Source organism: Mustela lutreola, chromosome 1, assembly GCF_030435805.1.
Source record: "Mustela lutreola isolate mMusLut2 chromosome 1, mMusLut2.pri, whole genome shotgun sequence".
Taxonomy (NCBI): Eukaryota; Metazoa; Chordata; class Mammalia; order Carnivora; family Mustelidae; genus Mustela; species Mustela lutreola.
In genome coordinates, this window is record NC_081290.1 from 71,528,163 (window position 1) to 71,545,046 (window position 16,884).

Here is a 16,884-nt window from a genome sequence, read left to right on the forward strand (position 1 = left end):
TTTTTTGACTTCCGGTATCCAAAACTTTTATTGACATTTATACGTACTAAATGAAGTAATGAGAGGCCACAAATGTAGTGAAAAGTAGAAAAAAGGAAACAAACAAACAAACAAAAAACCCAAACAAATAATAAAATGATGGATGTAAATTCAGATATGTTGATATTTACATTAAATATAAATGACCAAAATATTACCAATTAAGAGAGAGTTCATCAGAATGGATTAAAAAACACTATGCAATTACTTGCTGTCCACATTCAGTTCAAATATAATGATATACATAGGTTAAAAGTAAAAGGTATAAAAAAGAAATACCTGCAGACACTAATCAAAGAAAATCTGTAGTAGCTATCTTAATATCAAAGTATACTTTGGTGCAAAAAAAACCAAAAAATTTAACCAGGGATCAAGAAAGATACTACGTACTGGTAAAAGGGTCAAATCACCAAGAAGATATGATAATCATAAAAGTATATATACATTTAACAACAGAAACTCAAAATACATTAAGCAAAAGATTGACAGAACTAAAGGAAAAAATAGATTAGTCTGCAGTTATAGTTGGAGATTTCAATGCTCCTCTTTTAGTAAGCAGCAGAGCTGATAGGTAGAAAACCAGCAAAGAGATAAAAGAATTGAACATCATCTACATCTGGATTTAATTACTATTTTATTTTAAAGATTTTATTTGTTTATTTGACAAAGAGAAAGAGAAAGCGCATGTGCACAAGCAAGGAGAGTGGCAAGCAAAGGGAGAGGGAGAAACAGGGCTCAGGCTCAGTCCCGCACCTTGGGATAATGAACTGAGCTGAAGACTGATGCTTAACCTGCTGAGCCCCTTAACTGATATTTTAAAAACACTATGTCCAACAGCAGTAGAAATCATATTTTTTTAAAGTATGTATAGAACATACACCAAAATAGACATGTCTTGTATCATAAAACAAAGCTGGCAAATTTAAGATGAAATCACAAAAAAAATGAGACTAAAATTTGACCTAATGGAATAAAATTAGAAATCAAGAACAGAAAGATAACTCAAAAATCCATAAGGATGTGGAATTTAAACAATACACTCCTGAATAAACCAGAGTGAAAGAGAAAGTCTCTAAAGGAAAATTAGAAAATACTTTGAATTGAATGAAATGAAAATACAACCTATCAAAATTTGTGAGATGCAGCTAAAGCACTACTTATGGAGAAATTAATCTTAGAAGAAACCATTATCTTAGAAGAGAAGAAAGATCTCACATTAGTAATTTCAGCTTCCACCTTAAGTTACTAGAAAAAGAAGAGCAAAATAAACCCAAATCAAGCAGAAGAAAGAGAATAATAGCTACGAGAGCAGAAAGAAATGGAACTGAAAACATAAAAGCAGTAGAGAAAATTAATAAAACCAAAATATGGTTCTTTGAAAAGAGTAAGAAAACAGATAAATTTCTAATAAAATTGACCAAAAAACCCCAAAACATAAATTATCAATATTAAAATGAAAGAGATATCACGGTATATATGTAGGTATGTGTGTATCTAAATCTAACAAAATATGTAGGTTTATCTATATGCTGAAAACTTTGAACAGCTGATGAAAGGAAGAGACATACCATGATTATGGATTGGAAGGCTCAGTATAGTAAATATGAAAATGCTTCCTAAATTGATTTATGGACTTAATATATTCCAGTCAAAATCTGAGCAGGGTTTTTTATGGTAGTTGTAGACAAGCTAATTCTAAAATTTTTAAGAAAAAGGAAAGGAACTGGTTTAGCTAAAATGATTTTGAAAAAGAAGAATAAAGTTGGAGGCATCACAGAACTCAATTTCAAATCTTATGATAAAGCTACAGTAAGCAAGACAAACATTTATAGTAAAGAGGTAAACAAAGAGACCCATGGAGTGAAACAGTTAATTCAAAAATAGGTCCACAAAATATGGCCAGTTGATATTTGACAAAGGAGCATATGCAATTCAATGGAGAAAGAATAGTCTTTTCAACAAATATATATTGGATTAATTGAAAGTGTGTTTGTGTGTATGTGTGTGTATGTGTGTATGATCTCAACCCAAACATCACACTTGATACAAACATTATTTCAAAATACATCATCTATCTAAATATGAAACATAAACTATAAAACTTCTAGAAGAAAGTGTAGAAAAATATCTTCAGGATCCAGGACAAGGAGAAGAGTTCTTTGACATGACACTAAAACCATGATCCATTTTTTTTTTCATTGCTAAATTGGATTTTATCCAAATTAAATCTTTTGTACTGTAGATTTTACTGTTTGAGGATAAGGCACCATAGACTAGGAAGAAATATTTGTAAATTCCATATACAGCAAGGATTTGTATTCAGAATATATGTAAAATTCTTAAAACTTAACAATAGTGAAACAACCCAATTAAAAAATAGGCACAAGACTTGAATAGACACTAGAAAAGCAGTTTTCCCCTTACTGCAATAAGCAATGAACTCAGTTTTTCTTTATCAACAGGTTATTTGGGAGGGTAATTTGGGAAGCCAGCATTTGATAATACCATCTCATTGGTATTTCTATTAATAACTTAACAAATGTTAGAATTTCTATTTCCTAAAGTTCAACTCCTCAACTAATTTTATCTGACTATAGTTTCAAATTAAATTAACCCAGGATTATATGATTAGTTTACAGTTTCAAAAACAATCATTTAATGTAATATTTTCCTACATGTTAGCACCAAGTAGAAATGCATTTAAGTAAGTCTTCTGTTCAAAAAATAAAAACAACCTACTGAATGGGAGAAGATATTTACAAATCTGATAAGGAGTTACATATATTTGATAAGGGGTTCATATCCTACATATATAAAGAACTTATACACCTCAGCACCAAAAAAAAAAAAAAAAAAAATCTAATTTGAAAAAATGGGCAGATAACCTGAATAGACCTTTTTCCAAGGAAGCCATACAGATAGGGGTGACTGGGTGGCTCAGCCAGTTAAATGTCTGCCTTTGGTTCAGGTCATGATCTCAGGGCCCTATAATCAAGGCCCATATCAGGCTCTTTGCTCAGCAGGGAGTCTGCTTCTCCCTCTCCCTCTGTGTGCGCACTGTCTCAATCTCTCTCTCTATTAAATAAATAAATAACCATACAGTTGGCCAACGATACATGAAAAGATGTTCAACATGACTCATCATCATGGAAATGAAATCAGAACCACAATGAAATAGCACTTCACACTGGTCAGAATGGCCAAAATAAAAAACACAAGAAATAACAAGTGGTGGCAAGGATGTAAAGAGAGAAAAACAACAACAACAACAACAAACACCCTGTGTGCTGCTGTGGGAATGTAAATTGGTCCATCCACTATGGAAAACATGGAGGTTCCTCAAAAAATTAAAAATAGAATTGCCATATGATCAAGTAATTCCACACTAGATATTTACCTAGAGAAAACCAATACTAATTGGAAAAGATACATGCACCCCTATGTTTTTGCCGCATCATTTCCTGCACTAGCCAAATTATGGAAGCAGCCCAAGAGTCCATCCATAGAGCAATGGATAAGGAAGATGTGAGATATATACCCAATGGAATATTATTCAGCCACAAAAAAAGAAATCTTAACATTTGCAACAACATAGATGGAACTAGAGAGTATAATGTTAAGTGGAAAAAAAATCAGAAAAAGACAAATACGATATGATCTCACATATGTGCAATTTAAGAAACAAAACAAATGAGCAAAGGAAAAAGAGACAAACCAAGAAATAAACTCTTTGTGGGGGCGGGGGAGGATCAGAGGGAAAAGGGAAGAGGAGAGACAGAATCTTAAGCAGGCTCCATGCCCAGCATGCAGACTTGACTTCACAACACTGAGATCATGACCTGAACTGAAATCAAGAGTCAGACACTTCACTGACTGAGCCACCCAGGTGCCCCAAGAAATAGATTGAACTATAGAGAACAAACTGGAGGTTACCAAAGGGAGGTAGATAGGCTGAGTGAAATAGGTGAGGGGAAGTAAGAGTGCAATTACCATGATGAGCACCGAGTAATGTATAGAACTATTGAATCACTACATTGTACCCCTGAAACTAATATGACTCTGTATGTTAACTATACTGGAATAAAAATTATGTTAATTTTACTGGAAAATGGCATCTGGGTAGTTCAGTCAGTTAAGCATCTGACTATTGATTGGGCTTGGGTCGTGATTGCAGGATCATGAGATCCAGCCCTGCCTCTGGCTCTATGCTCAGCGGGGAGCCTGCTTGAGATTTTGTCTCTTCCTCTCTCTGTGCCCCTCCCCACTGGGTGTTTACTCTCCCTAGCGTGCATGCACATACACTTTCTCTCAAATAAATAAATCTTTTTTAAAAATTGAGTATAAAAATTTGAGATGTATTTTTATGAATTCTCTCTGTATACAGTATATAAAATAATTATCAAAAATCATAATAATTTCAGATGTTGTCTTCTAATAGGAATGGTATCACAGGTCATCTTTCTTATTTTTATTTTAATGAGGTTAACCAGATCTTTTTTCATAAAATATAATATTGGTTCTTCGTTTTAATGATGTGTTTTTATACTTAAGAAGATCTAGCTCAGTTTAGGAATTAATGACTATGAAAAGAGAAAGAATAATGTAGTCTGAGAGAAATAGAAAAATATGAAAAAATTTCATCTATGTTATTGAAATAAAAAGAAGGGAGCAGAAGATTATAGTTGGTACAACAGTAGCCTGATTTTCTAAGGCAGAGTTCAGGAAAATACATGCTTTAACTAAAACCTTTTTATATCTCAATTTGTTTTATTATCCTAATAAGGAAAAATTAAGAAATAAAGTTTAATGTAATTTTAAAATATCAAAATAAAAACCTAATATAATACAAAAACTAATATAATACAAAATTCTGCCACCCATAAATGCAATCAAAAGGAGTATTTGGGTTGTTACAGAAGATTGTTGTTTCTCTTATTTTTCCCTAGGAAAAGTGTGCAGAACGAAATAAACAAATTCGTATTCAATATAAGCCTTCTCTTTTCCAGCATGTGGGTATAGAGTCATCACTCCCTGGCGAAGAACAATATTCCAAAGTAAGATTTTGAAATGTATCTTGAGTAATATACAATGTCTCATGAACTTATAAAATATTGTTTAGGAAAGGAGAAATGAAAACTTGAGAATAAAATATGGTTGTTTAAACATAATTCATCTTATGATAACTATATGTTGGACAGAGCAATTTTCTTTTCAAGACCCAAGTTATCTGTCATGGTAAGAAAAATCTAGCCTATGTAAACTTCTTTGTTTTACCGTTACCAGCTGTGTAATGCAAGTAATTGACAAACATGTTTTAAAAATCATAATAGAATTCACCATCTTAGTCTACTATTTAAAGTTATAGAATATTTCTAAGTAAAATGCTCCTATTATTGAAATGAAATATATCAACATTCTTCTTTAAGATTACTGAGATCAACAAAATATCAATAAAAATTCAGTATTGTTTGATTTTTAATCATTCTTTAATTTGCCATCTTTTTTGGAAGCAATTTACTTGTAATTGACTTAACATCTTGGTAGGGCAGAAGAAGCAAAGACTTCAGAATCAAAACAACTAGGTTTTAGTAATGGTGGCTTATGTACATGATATTGGGCAAGCCCTAACACTCTGTGCTTTTTTCATCTGTAAGAGAAGTTTAAATTAGATGATCTTTAAGATGTTTCCCACCTTTGTAATCTCTCCCTTCTTAATTTCTTCACACGACAAAGCAAGTGATTGCTTTAACCCTTTGTCAATTAAAATGAGAGAAATGCACATACACATACTCCCATCATTTCATTCATTTTTTTTATGACCTGCCCTCTTTCCACCTTTTCTACTCCTTATCTCTATGTGTTTATTGCACTGCACTCTTTGGAACGCTGTCTGAGACATAGTGTGGATTCAGTAAATGTTAGCTGTTAGCCGTTAGGCAAAGTGAAATTCTAGATTAAAAGTGTTCATTAAGCAAAACAAACAAGTGCCAGGAATAATGAAAATTTAACTGTTATGAATGTTAATACAACAAATAACACCATGAAAATAAATAAAACATGGCCGCAGGTGATGCAGAAAGAAACTGTCTATGCCATTCTCTTTGTTGGTGCTATTATAATGGGACTCTTTCCTTCTATTATATTTTTTGCTGGATAAGCTATTTTAACCTTACCTTTTGTAAATTCACAACAGACTAGAATATTTATCTAATCATTCATAGTTTGTATTATAATCTAGCTTTTTTTCTTTTTTTATACCTCACCCCACGTGAAATAGAAATAAATAACAATTTAATGATATGTCAAATGTGATTGTGTATTTTCAAAATCTGTATTATTTTAATTGTCAAAATTATTTAATTATATATAAATTATTTAATTATATTATTTTAAAATTTTCTAATAGGATATTTATTATTAGGAGCTTCATAATTCAAATACCTTCTTTAAAAATGATGAACATCATTCTTTGGAAAAAATGGCATAATAAGGATTAGTCTTAGCTCTCAACTTACTTCATAGTGGATAAGAGACTGTATCATATAAAAAAATTTAAGCCTTTGATAATAGAGTAAGTATAAAATAGTAAGTATAAAAATATATATATAGAAAATTATCAGATATTTGTTTTAGTAAGTATGAAACTGATATATAGAAAATTATCAGATATTTGTTGGCCTTAATTTATAATCATGTTTTGTGTATTTTAAAATCGTATACAGATAACTTTCTGATATACTAATATTTTGTTTTAGAAGAATGAATAACTATTTTCCTTTCCTTTTTTATCATATACTGTAGACATACAATGAATTTGGAGGCAATAGATTTGAGTTTGAAGCCTCATTTATTTTAAAGATTTTTATGTATTTGAGAGAGAGAGAGCGCGCACGTGCAAGCAAGGGGTGAAGGAGGGTGAGGGGCAGAGGGAGAGGCAGACCCCCCGCTGAGCAGGGAGCCCAATGCTGGGCTCATCCCAGGACCCTGGGATCGTGACCTGAGCTGAAAAACAGACACTTAACCAACTGAGCCACCAGGCACCCGTGAAGACTCAATTCTTATCAATAGTTGTAACAATATGGATGAATCTCTAAAGTTGCATTATGCTAAATGAAAAAAGCCAGATGCAAAAGACTATATACTGTATGATTCAATTTGTATGGAATGCTAGAAACGGCAGATCCTGATATCTCATGATGATTTTAATTTGCATTTCTTTAATGACCAATGATGTTGAGCATCATTGCTAGTTGCTTGTGTGTGTACATATATAAAATACATAGATTTTTACAAAACGCAGATTTTAATGAAATGTATGTATATGTTTTGTGAAGTGTCTTACTGAGTATTTGACCATTTAAAAAATGGGTTGTTCACCTGTTAAATATTTTGAGTTGTTATAATTCCATATATAGTCTGACTGCAAGTCTCATCTTATGGCTTTCTCTTTCATTTTTAAAATTTCATTCTCTTTCAATGAATGAAAGATTTTAACTTTGATAGAGTTCACTCCACCCAAACTCCACTCTATCCATATAGTTATGTCAGTGGTTAGCTCAGTATTCAGTGATTTTATGAGAATATAAATGCTATTTCCACTTAAACTACATAATATCCTTTATTTTTCCTTTATTATACAACTTTTTTTGGAGGTTTGTTTTTCTTTTAAGATTTTATTTATTTATTTGAGAGAGAATGAGAGAGAGAGAGAGCATGAGAAGAGGGAGAAGCAGATTCCCTGCCAAGCAGGGAGCTTGATGTGGGACTCAATGCTGGGACCCCAGGATCATGACCTGACCGAAGGCAGTTGCCCAACCAAAGGAGTCACCGAGTCACCTCTTCTTTTGGAGTTTTAAATTGATTTTATTTCAATGTACTTATCACTAATTCACCCTTAGATTCCCTGTAAATTATCTAAATCTGTTCTTGGTATATTCAGACATTTAAAAATCATGGATAAATGATGAATATCGTCAAGTGCTTTCTACATTTCTACTCCTTAATCTTGAAAAATACCTCTTCTTCAGCCCTCTGACCAGTTCTAGAAGATATCTTAAGAACCGGGGGGTTGATTTTCCTGTCTTCTATATCCCAAATCTGTATCACACTTGGTCTACTTGTTTGTTTAGTAAAGCACATCCTCTAGTAATTTCTTGAGAAAGACTGTGTAGGAAGTGAATTCTTGGAGAAGTAAAACATCTTGAAATTACTAGAGTCTGTCAAACTTAATTGTTAGATTGGCTACGCAAAGAAATCTGAATTCTGATTCTTGAAGGTATTCAAGAGTGTAACCAATGAAAAGTAATTAAAGCCATTTTAATTCCTGTTTCTTGGTATAGGAACAATTTTCCCATCTGTAAACCTTTAATATTTGTCTTGTATTTATTTAAGGTTCTACAGTTTCATGATGATGGGTCTATTTTTATTGATTGTGATTCATATTTGGTAGAGCTTTTTAATGTGAAAACTCATATTTGGATTCTGGAAAATATTCGCAAATTATTTTATTGATAAATTTTCTCCTCTATTTTTTATGTTCTTTTTAAGGATCCCTATTTTGACTGTTGAATTCCTTGGATTGATGTTCTCTCTCTCTCCCCTACTTTCTCCTTCCTGTTTTCTTTCTATTTGCTTCACTTTCTGAAAATTTTTGTAAATTTCGTCTTAAATCCTTTTTATTAGTGCTTTTTGGGGGGGGAGGGAAGTTTTCATTGATTGATTATTGTTTTTGTTATTTTAGCCTTAAAATAAGTTCTTGTTCTTAGACAAGAACCCCTTTTGTGCTCCTAATGCCATTGTCCCCTCTTTCAACACTCAGTTCTTATTTTATGATCGAAATGCTTGCACTTAACCCTCTGAGGATTTTAATAGTTCTTTTTAAAGATTTTTTAAAAAATTTCTTCTTCCTGTAAGTTTCTGTTTCCTCCAAGTTGTTTTTTGTTGTTGTTGGTCTCTGTTCCTCAAGTTGCTGAAGGTTTTTCTCATGTATGTAGTGATACAGATTGTACGTTCAAATGGAGAAAGCTGGTGGGAGGCTCTGAGCACATGGCAGAACCTGTCAGTTTCACTGTCGGAGTCGGAGTGGCTAGGCTCTTTCCCAGAGAATCACCTGTGTTAGTGCCTCCCAGTCTTGCTGCGTGGGCTAGTCAATTTGCTAGAGAATCGGGGAACCAAGTGGGCAAAGATAGCTGGGCTTTCGGTGTTCACTTTGTCAATATTTACTTATTTGTTCTGATTTCTTCTTCTCCTCCTTCTTCTTCTTCTTTTTTTTTTTAAGATTTATTTATTTATTTATGGGCAGGGAGCCACAGAGGGAGACTGGGAGAGAGAATTTCAAGCAGACTCCCTGGCAAGCTTGGAGCCCGACGCAGGGCTAGACCTCACAACCCTGAAAACACGACCCTGAGATCATGACCTGAGCCAAAAATCAAGACTCGGACACTTACCGGACTGAGCCACTCAGGTGCCCCTATTTGTCCCATTTATCATTATTATCCTTACCCTGGTTTGAGTCTAGACACATACCCTGTGTTTGCCTTTTCAGAGAATTATCCTTCGGGAGTGAAGAAAAGATCATCACCTGGTTCCGAGGATATTTAGAGCTTAACCCACCACTGCGACTTGCAAGCCATCCTCTTAGTTCTACCCCCTCTTCACCTCCGTTTCTAGCAGTAGGAGGGTGGTTCTGCCCTTGGGATTGTGCTTCTCTGCTCCCCACTGGCAGCTTGAGACACAGCTCTCTCACACCTCCATTTGGTTGCCATGGTCTGCTTTGCCATTCTGTCTGTAAGGTCATGCATCTTCAGCGGGCCCTTATGGTTAAGTGTGATTTCTAGAAAGAGTGAAAGTAAATACTTGTATCTGATTCACCATCTTTATGGGGCATCCTGCTGGTTCATTCTTGAACTTTCACTTTTTGGCTCATTTGTTTTTTAACTTCCAGAAATAAAATCTTAAATTTCCAGGATTTTCAGTTGATTCTTTTTATATACACAATATCCTTCCTATCATTCAGAGAAAATTAATTTACACTTAAACAGTAGTATATTAGTATATGTGTAATTCATTACTTTAACTGCTTCTTATACTTATTGTCTGTTGTTAATTCTACATCATTGCCATCCTCCTTTCCACTCTGCTTCTCACAGTAAAATTGGGGGAGTCCACCTCACAGAATGTCTTTCCCTCACAGAGTGCTGTGGTAGGTTGTCAGGGAGAGGTACTCTCAGTAGACCTGGAAGATAGCGGCCAAGAGGGCAAGAGATGCCTGCTATAGACAGGAATTTGAGTTCACACTTGCTGCCTGGCCAGCTGAGATCCCTGGTGGCTTCTCCTGGCTTCCAGGGTTCTCATAATGGCCCAATATTCCACTGAGAATTTCCATTTTCCAGAAGTGGCTTCTTGACATTTGCTCCCATGACCCTTCTAAGAGTTGAGTTCACTCTAGTTCACTCTAGCTGCATGAAGCAGATTTCTTTCTTCCAAATACCTCAAGTGGCATCAGTTTCCTTGACTGAACTCAGATTCTTGGGATCTGCTGCTTCTTGTGTTTCACATACCCTCAAACTTAAATTTTGTTTCTTACTTATTGAAACTCTCTGTTGTTTTGTCTGTGAATGTTGAGTCTGTTTTCTGTAGACTTTCTCCAGTAATTATGGGAGGAATGGGCAGTCCAGGGCTCACTCTGTGCAGAAGCTTTTCTTCTGAATAGGGAAGACCCATTCTTTTTGAGTCTGGTTTTCTTCTTCATAAACACCTGTAGTCTCTGCCCTGCTGGGCAATGTCATTTGATATCTGCTGCTTGGCCTAAGCATGTATGTTCTAACTCTGACTCTGCAACTAATTCCAGTGCCCCTACCTGTTCCCCTGTAACCATCAGCTCTGAGCTTGGGTCATCCTTAGAGCTACGCCCATCTTTCTACTAGCTGGCTCCTGTGTGGTTTGGAATTTGAATTCCTCCCCTTCTAACCGAGCCTCATCTGCTTCCCATTTAACATTCCGTCTGCATGGTTTGTATGGATGGGAGTGTGTTCATGCCGAATTACCTTTTGACACTTCAATAGTAAAAGGGGCATATAATATATAATCAAAAGTATGCATTATTAATACACATACCACTTCAAGGAAATGTGGCTGCATTTCCATGAAGGTGACCCTGCATTCTATGATTTTCAGTTAGACCTGCCTCATGTTAAAAGGTGTTTTTCTTTTTTTAATGGGACTGAGATGGGCAAAAGCTTGAAGAAGTTAGCTCAACTGGTAAATTTCCTGGGAGCCTTTATCTGTTGTGCTCTCAGTCACCTGTCTTTCTCTTTAACTCACTTATTTCAGTTGTTCCTTCAAGAACAAGAAGACCACCACCACCACCTCATAGTTTCCCTCCCACATTAGGAATTTGAAATGCCTTCAGCATCCTCCATTGCAACCACATTTCCCTGTCCAAAACAGTTTCAGGGAAATAATGAGCTGCCTATTTGCTAAGAATTCTAGATACTTAAAATTAGATGTTTCCAAACTGAGGAAAGAGCTGGAGAATAGATTACCCCTTTTATTTTCCAAGGCTGTATTTAAAAATGGAATAAAATTTAATCATATAAAATTTTTAACTTTGTTTATATTTTTCAAGCAATATGCCCATATCTGGCTAAAAGTGAATAAAAAGGAGCTTATAATAAGATGCAACAACCCCCTGTACTTCCCCAGCCTTATCTCATTCACCAGAGGCAATGACATTTCATCATTTCTGATTTAAATGCCTTTGATAGTTTTCTTTATATTACTAAATAGTACGCTTATGCTACGAGTTTTTATTTTATCCACATTATTTTTCCTGCAGTACAGATGCATATTTAGCTCAGATACTTGTTCACTTTTATTATGTCTTAGTCAGTTTCGGCTGCTATGACAGAAATACCACAGACTGGGTGGCTTACACAACAGAAATTTATTTCTCATAGTTCCAGGGATTTGAAATCCCAAGATCAGGGGGCCCACCTCCTGGTTTGTAGACAGTTGTTTTCTGACTGTATCCTCACATGGCCAAGAGTAGAGAAAACTCTAGTCTTTTTATCCCCTTATAAAGACACTAAACTCATTCATGAACCCACTGAAACTAATTATCTCTCAAAGCTGCCATTTCCAAATACACTGAAGAATTAGGTTTCAGCATATGAATCTGAGGGAGGGGAACACAAAATTCAGTTGGTAACATGTTAATAACTTTAATTATTTTGCCCCTTTTCTAAGTTCTCTTTTCTGAAAGAATAATCAAATATTAAACTTACTGAATTGATCTCCTATGTGTCATAGCTTTTATTCTCTATTTTAAAAAAGATTTTATTTACATTTTTGAGAGAAAGAAAGCACATGAGAGAGAGAGAGAGCTTGAACAGGGGAAGGAGCAGAGGGAGAAGCATATTCCCCATGGAGCAGGAAGCCAGAGGTGGGGCCCCGGGCTCTATCCCAGCACTCCGGGATCATAACCCAGCTTAGCCACACAGGTCCCCCTTTCTACTATTTCTGTCACTTGTTTTTTCTGTGTACTAGATGGGTTCCTTGACTGATTTTTCTTATGAATGTTTTATTTTTATTTTGTTCCCTTTCTTCCTACCACCTATTTGTTTTGTTGGTACAATTTTCCTCAAATCTCAGAGTATTAGATCTTTTCATGAAAGATTTAAAAAGTTCTCTTCTGTATTCTGAATAAGCTGTTTTTGTTTGTTGTTGTTGTTGTTGTTTTCAGATCAATCTCCTTGTGTGTTTTGATCTGTCTCTGTTAGGTTGTACCCTTTGCTCAAATATTTAGTGATTCTTGATGGTCTGGTGGTAATAGGAGTCTTTTATTTCCTCTTCCTCCTCTCCCCTCCCCTGACACTGCATTCATTTTCATATTCCTTTATAAAATTTAAAGGAATGAGATTTCCTGAAAGTTTTTGGTACCTGGGTAGAATTTGTCAGCTTATAAACTCTGTTTTACAGTATGTGCTTGGCTAGGTTGTGATTGTTTGTGTTGGAGTTTTTGTGGTTGTTTTTTTTTTTTCCCTGTTTTGTTTTCCCAGTGGTTTGAGAGAAGGGGCAACAACATGCCAAAATATAGAGAGCTTTGTACTGCCTGAACTAGTACATCCAGGCGGCACATTCAGCTTTCCCATGAGTTGCCTGGGGCCTAAAGCCCTTGCTGCTCTTGGGGACTGTGGGTGCTCCTCCCACAGACCCACTTCCTTCTCCAGGGCTAGCCCTAGTTTGGCTCCCATCTTTCATCAAATTTGCTGTCTCCATTCTAGCCCCGTTCCTGGTGCCGAGGTCACAGATTTATCGGCTCCCCCCGGCAGTCCCCATGCTTCCACCAGATTTATGTCTCGTTAATTTAATTAAATGTCTCAGAGCCCCTTTCATTCTTTACATTGTTTGGAGTTATGTCTTTTCAGCTCACTTACTAGCATTTCAGTGGGGCCTAGCTGTCCACCGCCTAGAACCAAGAGTTTGGATATTATATTTCAACTTTCTTCCATTTTTAATTTTATTAAGTAAGATAAAATTTACATTAATGATCCCAGTGAAATAAATGTCACCCTCTTTTTAAGATTTTGTTTATTTATTTGACAGAGGGAGACACAGCGAGAGAGGGAACACAAGCAGTGGAAGAGGGAGAAGCAAGCTTCTTGCCTAGCAGGGAGTCCATGCAGGGCTCCATCCCAGCACCCTGAGTTCATGACCAAGGCGAAGGCAGATGCTTAACCCACCGAACCACCCAGGCACCCCTCCCCTCCTTTCTTTAACTATGTCCAACATATCAACAAGTGTTGCTACGCTTTCCTTAATATTCATTTCATTACCTCTTTAAAAAATTTTTATGTAAAATTTGTTCCTTAACCAGTTAAATTATATATTACACTTCTCATAAAACTTTAAAATGTAAGGTCATTAAGGAGAAAAAGAGTTTGGTTTATTTCTAGTCATCCAGCTTGTAGCTCAAAAATAATAATTCAATAAACAAAAAATTTTTCTTAGTGATAAATTTCCTAGGGTTTTAGTTTTTTAAAAATTTGCCTATGTCATTTGTTTAAATGTTCTTTATCATTTCATGTTCTTAATCTATAATAAATATAAAAGAAATTTATTTTAGAAACAGCTGAAATATTTCTGCATGAATAATTTCTGAAAACTCAGATAAGACACTTAAAGTTTGGGGGCACGTGAAGGTCATAGTCAGTTAAGCATCTGACTCTTGGTCCCAGCTCAGGTCATCATCTCAGGGTCCTGGGATGGAGCACCCTCAACTCTCTCTCTCTCCCTCTTTAATATAAGTAAATCCTAAAAAAGTTACTTGAAGTTTTTCTGTTCATAAGCAACAAAATAGTGTGTTTCTGTAATTTACTAGTGCTTCATCTTATATGAAAAGTTATTTTTGTTTTACTGGAGTGTACTGATCAAAGGGCAAAGTGTTTTGAGGTGTTAGAAGTAGGATTACCAGATAAACTACAGGATATTCCACTTAACCTCGAATTTAGTTGAACAATGACTTTCTTTTTTTTTTGTATCTATATATGACCCGTTCTTTTTTTTGCTGTTGCTACATTCGGTATGCCTACTTGCAGGTGATGGAAAGAAAGGAAGTAGATAGATATTTCCCATCAAAATGCTCTAACTGAATTGAGTTTATGGTTTTGACTTTTATTAAAGAACGATGTATGGCATATTTGCATTTTCTTCAAAACAGTTATTTCAAGTTTTATGTTTCTTTTCTATGTAAAATACATGTGACGACGTTCTCTTAGAATTTGGAGCTAGAGAGGCAACTGGGTGGCTCCATCAATTTAAGCATCTGCCTTTGGCTCATGTCATGATCCCAGAGTCCTGGGATCAAACCCTGTGTCAGGCTCTCTGCTCAGCGGAGAATCTGCTTTTCCCTCCCTCTCTGCCCCTGCTTGTGCTCTCTCTCTCTCTGTCAAATACATTTTTTTAAAAAAAATTTTAAAGAATTTGGAGCTTTAAAAAAGATACTCTTTCCCAAAGAATTGTCATGATTCCTTTTGCCCGTTGTGGGTATTTTGTTCCTTTTGACTAATAAGAAGTTCAAAACTAATTTCATGTGAGATGTAGTACTCATATTCACAGCAAAATTTCTTCAGTTCTAATTTTATATTTAGGATTTTCTTTCATATATTAGTGTTAAAAGATATTATGTCTTTACTTAGTTATCCTAAATCTTTTCAGTATTTATATTTTAAATTATAAACAGTAAAATAAAGTGAATGTTTAAAAATATCTGTACCTTACTTATAACAGTTTGTTGGCTTTAATGATAATCCAACAATATGGATTTCCCAGGTATCCCAGTGATAGAAGACTACTTTCAGTAATTTTAACACCAGGACAATATTAATAATACATCTTAAGAACCATGTATTTTGCCAGTGTAAAACTATCTTCTCTATTTATAAAGGGAAAGTTTGTTAAAAGGACAGAATAATGAAAGAACATCATTCTCAAAAATTTTCATGAAAGTAATTCCATCTTTGTGAATGTTATTTCTGCATGCTACAGGTTTTTTTGTTTTTTATTTCAGAAAATATGAAGATAATAAGCATAACAAGAAAAAAACCCTATAATACCTTGGAACCTCAGATAACCTTGCTTTCTCATGGCCTCTTTCAGAAATTATAATAATGAAAATGCATAATTGTATAGAAGAGGAGAAAACAATAAACTACTAGAATTGAAAGTACTAAACTACCTCTTACATCAAGAAAAATTAAAATATTTATGATACTTATACTATTACTATTATAATTTAATTTAAAAATAGTAAAAGCAGGGAAGTTTTCAAAATTAAGAAATGTATTTTGTTAACTTAGTGATGCTGTCACATAATCTCATTAAATAAATATCTACAAGTTTAGAAAATTGCCATTGCCACAGACAAGTTCTGTGTATATTGGAGTATGTTCTTATCCATTTTGTTAGGACATCTAAAGAAATAGAAAGCACAATTTAAGCAACCCTGGCTCTAAATATTTAAAGATATCTTCTTTTAAATAAATTAATTTAAAACTATAAACTTACCATGAAGTGCCATTGAATTATCAACCTCTTGATATTTAGGTATACTGATAGTCATTCAGTTCTAAAGATTTATAATTTCTCTTATTATTATCTTTTTAGCTCTGGGGGTAGTTGGTAGTTTTGTGGGTTTTTTTCTTTCAAATGTATTGGTTTTTGCCGTCTTTTACTGTTGATTTCTTATTTAATTACATTGATATTAGTGGATTTTATCTGTGTGATGATTTGAGAATTGTTATGAATTGTACACCCCTTTTCAAATATGTTGCATTCATTTGTTTTTTATAAATGTTAGTTTTGTGCTTTAAAAATATCTTTTTTAAAATATTCCTATTTATTGGGTAAAGGACTCTTATATGAGGCTTTTTAATTTACATTTTCAAGTTCTTTTAATTCTAATGAATTTTTGTCTGCTTGAATGATCTATCAGTTTCTTAGAGAAGTCTATTAAACTCCCCTATTTCTTCTTGTTATTCTTTTAGGTTTTATTTTATTTGTTTTGAGAAATAATAAGAGATGTTTCTTCTTTCTCCTGATTCTTCAATAAAATATGAAAATCATAATTTATACTGCTAATGTATTAACTGTCCTTGGCTGCCAAGACTTTACATATTGACCTCAGTCTAAACTGTGTCACATACCAACATATAAGGAGTATATGAAAGCTGAACCATTCACAGGTGTCTATTACATTCTTTTAGAAGAGAAGCAGCAATATGTCAAGTATATTTCAGTAAAGCTGAGGGGGTAACAACAGCAAATGTGACTACACTCTTGGGTAAA

At 34.3% G+C, this 16,884-nt stretch overlaps 1 protein-coding gene across 3 annotated transcripts in view; it reads left to right on the forward strand.

The window, feature by feature from the left end:
* The window catches only part of MGAT4D (MGAT4 family member D), a 53,601-nt gene extending 36,979 nt beyond the window's left edge, over positions 1–16,622 (forward strand). Inside the window, exons 10-12 of one of the 3 annotated variants that reach the window (XM_059168339.1) lie at positions 5,046–5,093; positions 6,446–6,610; positions 15,608–16,622. In XM_059168339.1, coding sequence (XP_059024322.1) covers positions 5,046–5,093; positions 6,446–6,460 — 63 coding nt within the window. In that variant the 3' untranslated portion in view covers positions 6,461–6,610; positions 15,608–16,622. Of the gene's footprint in view, positions 1–4,985; positions 5,094–6,445; positions 6,611–15,607 lie in introns of all 3 variants that reach the window. The other 2 variants (XM_059168328.1, XM_059168317.1) reach the window with 2 other exon arrangements.
* The last annotated feature ends 262 nt before the right edge of the window (positions 16,623–16,884 follow it).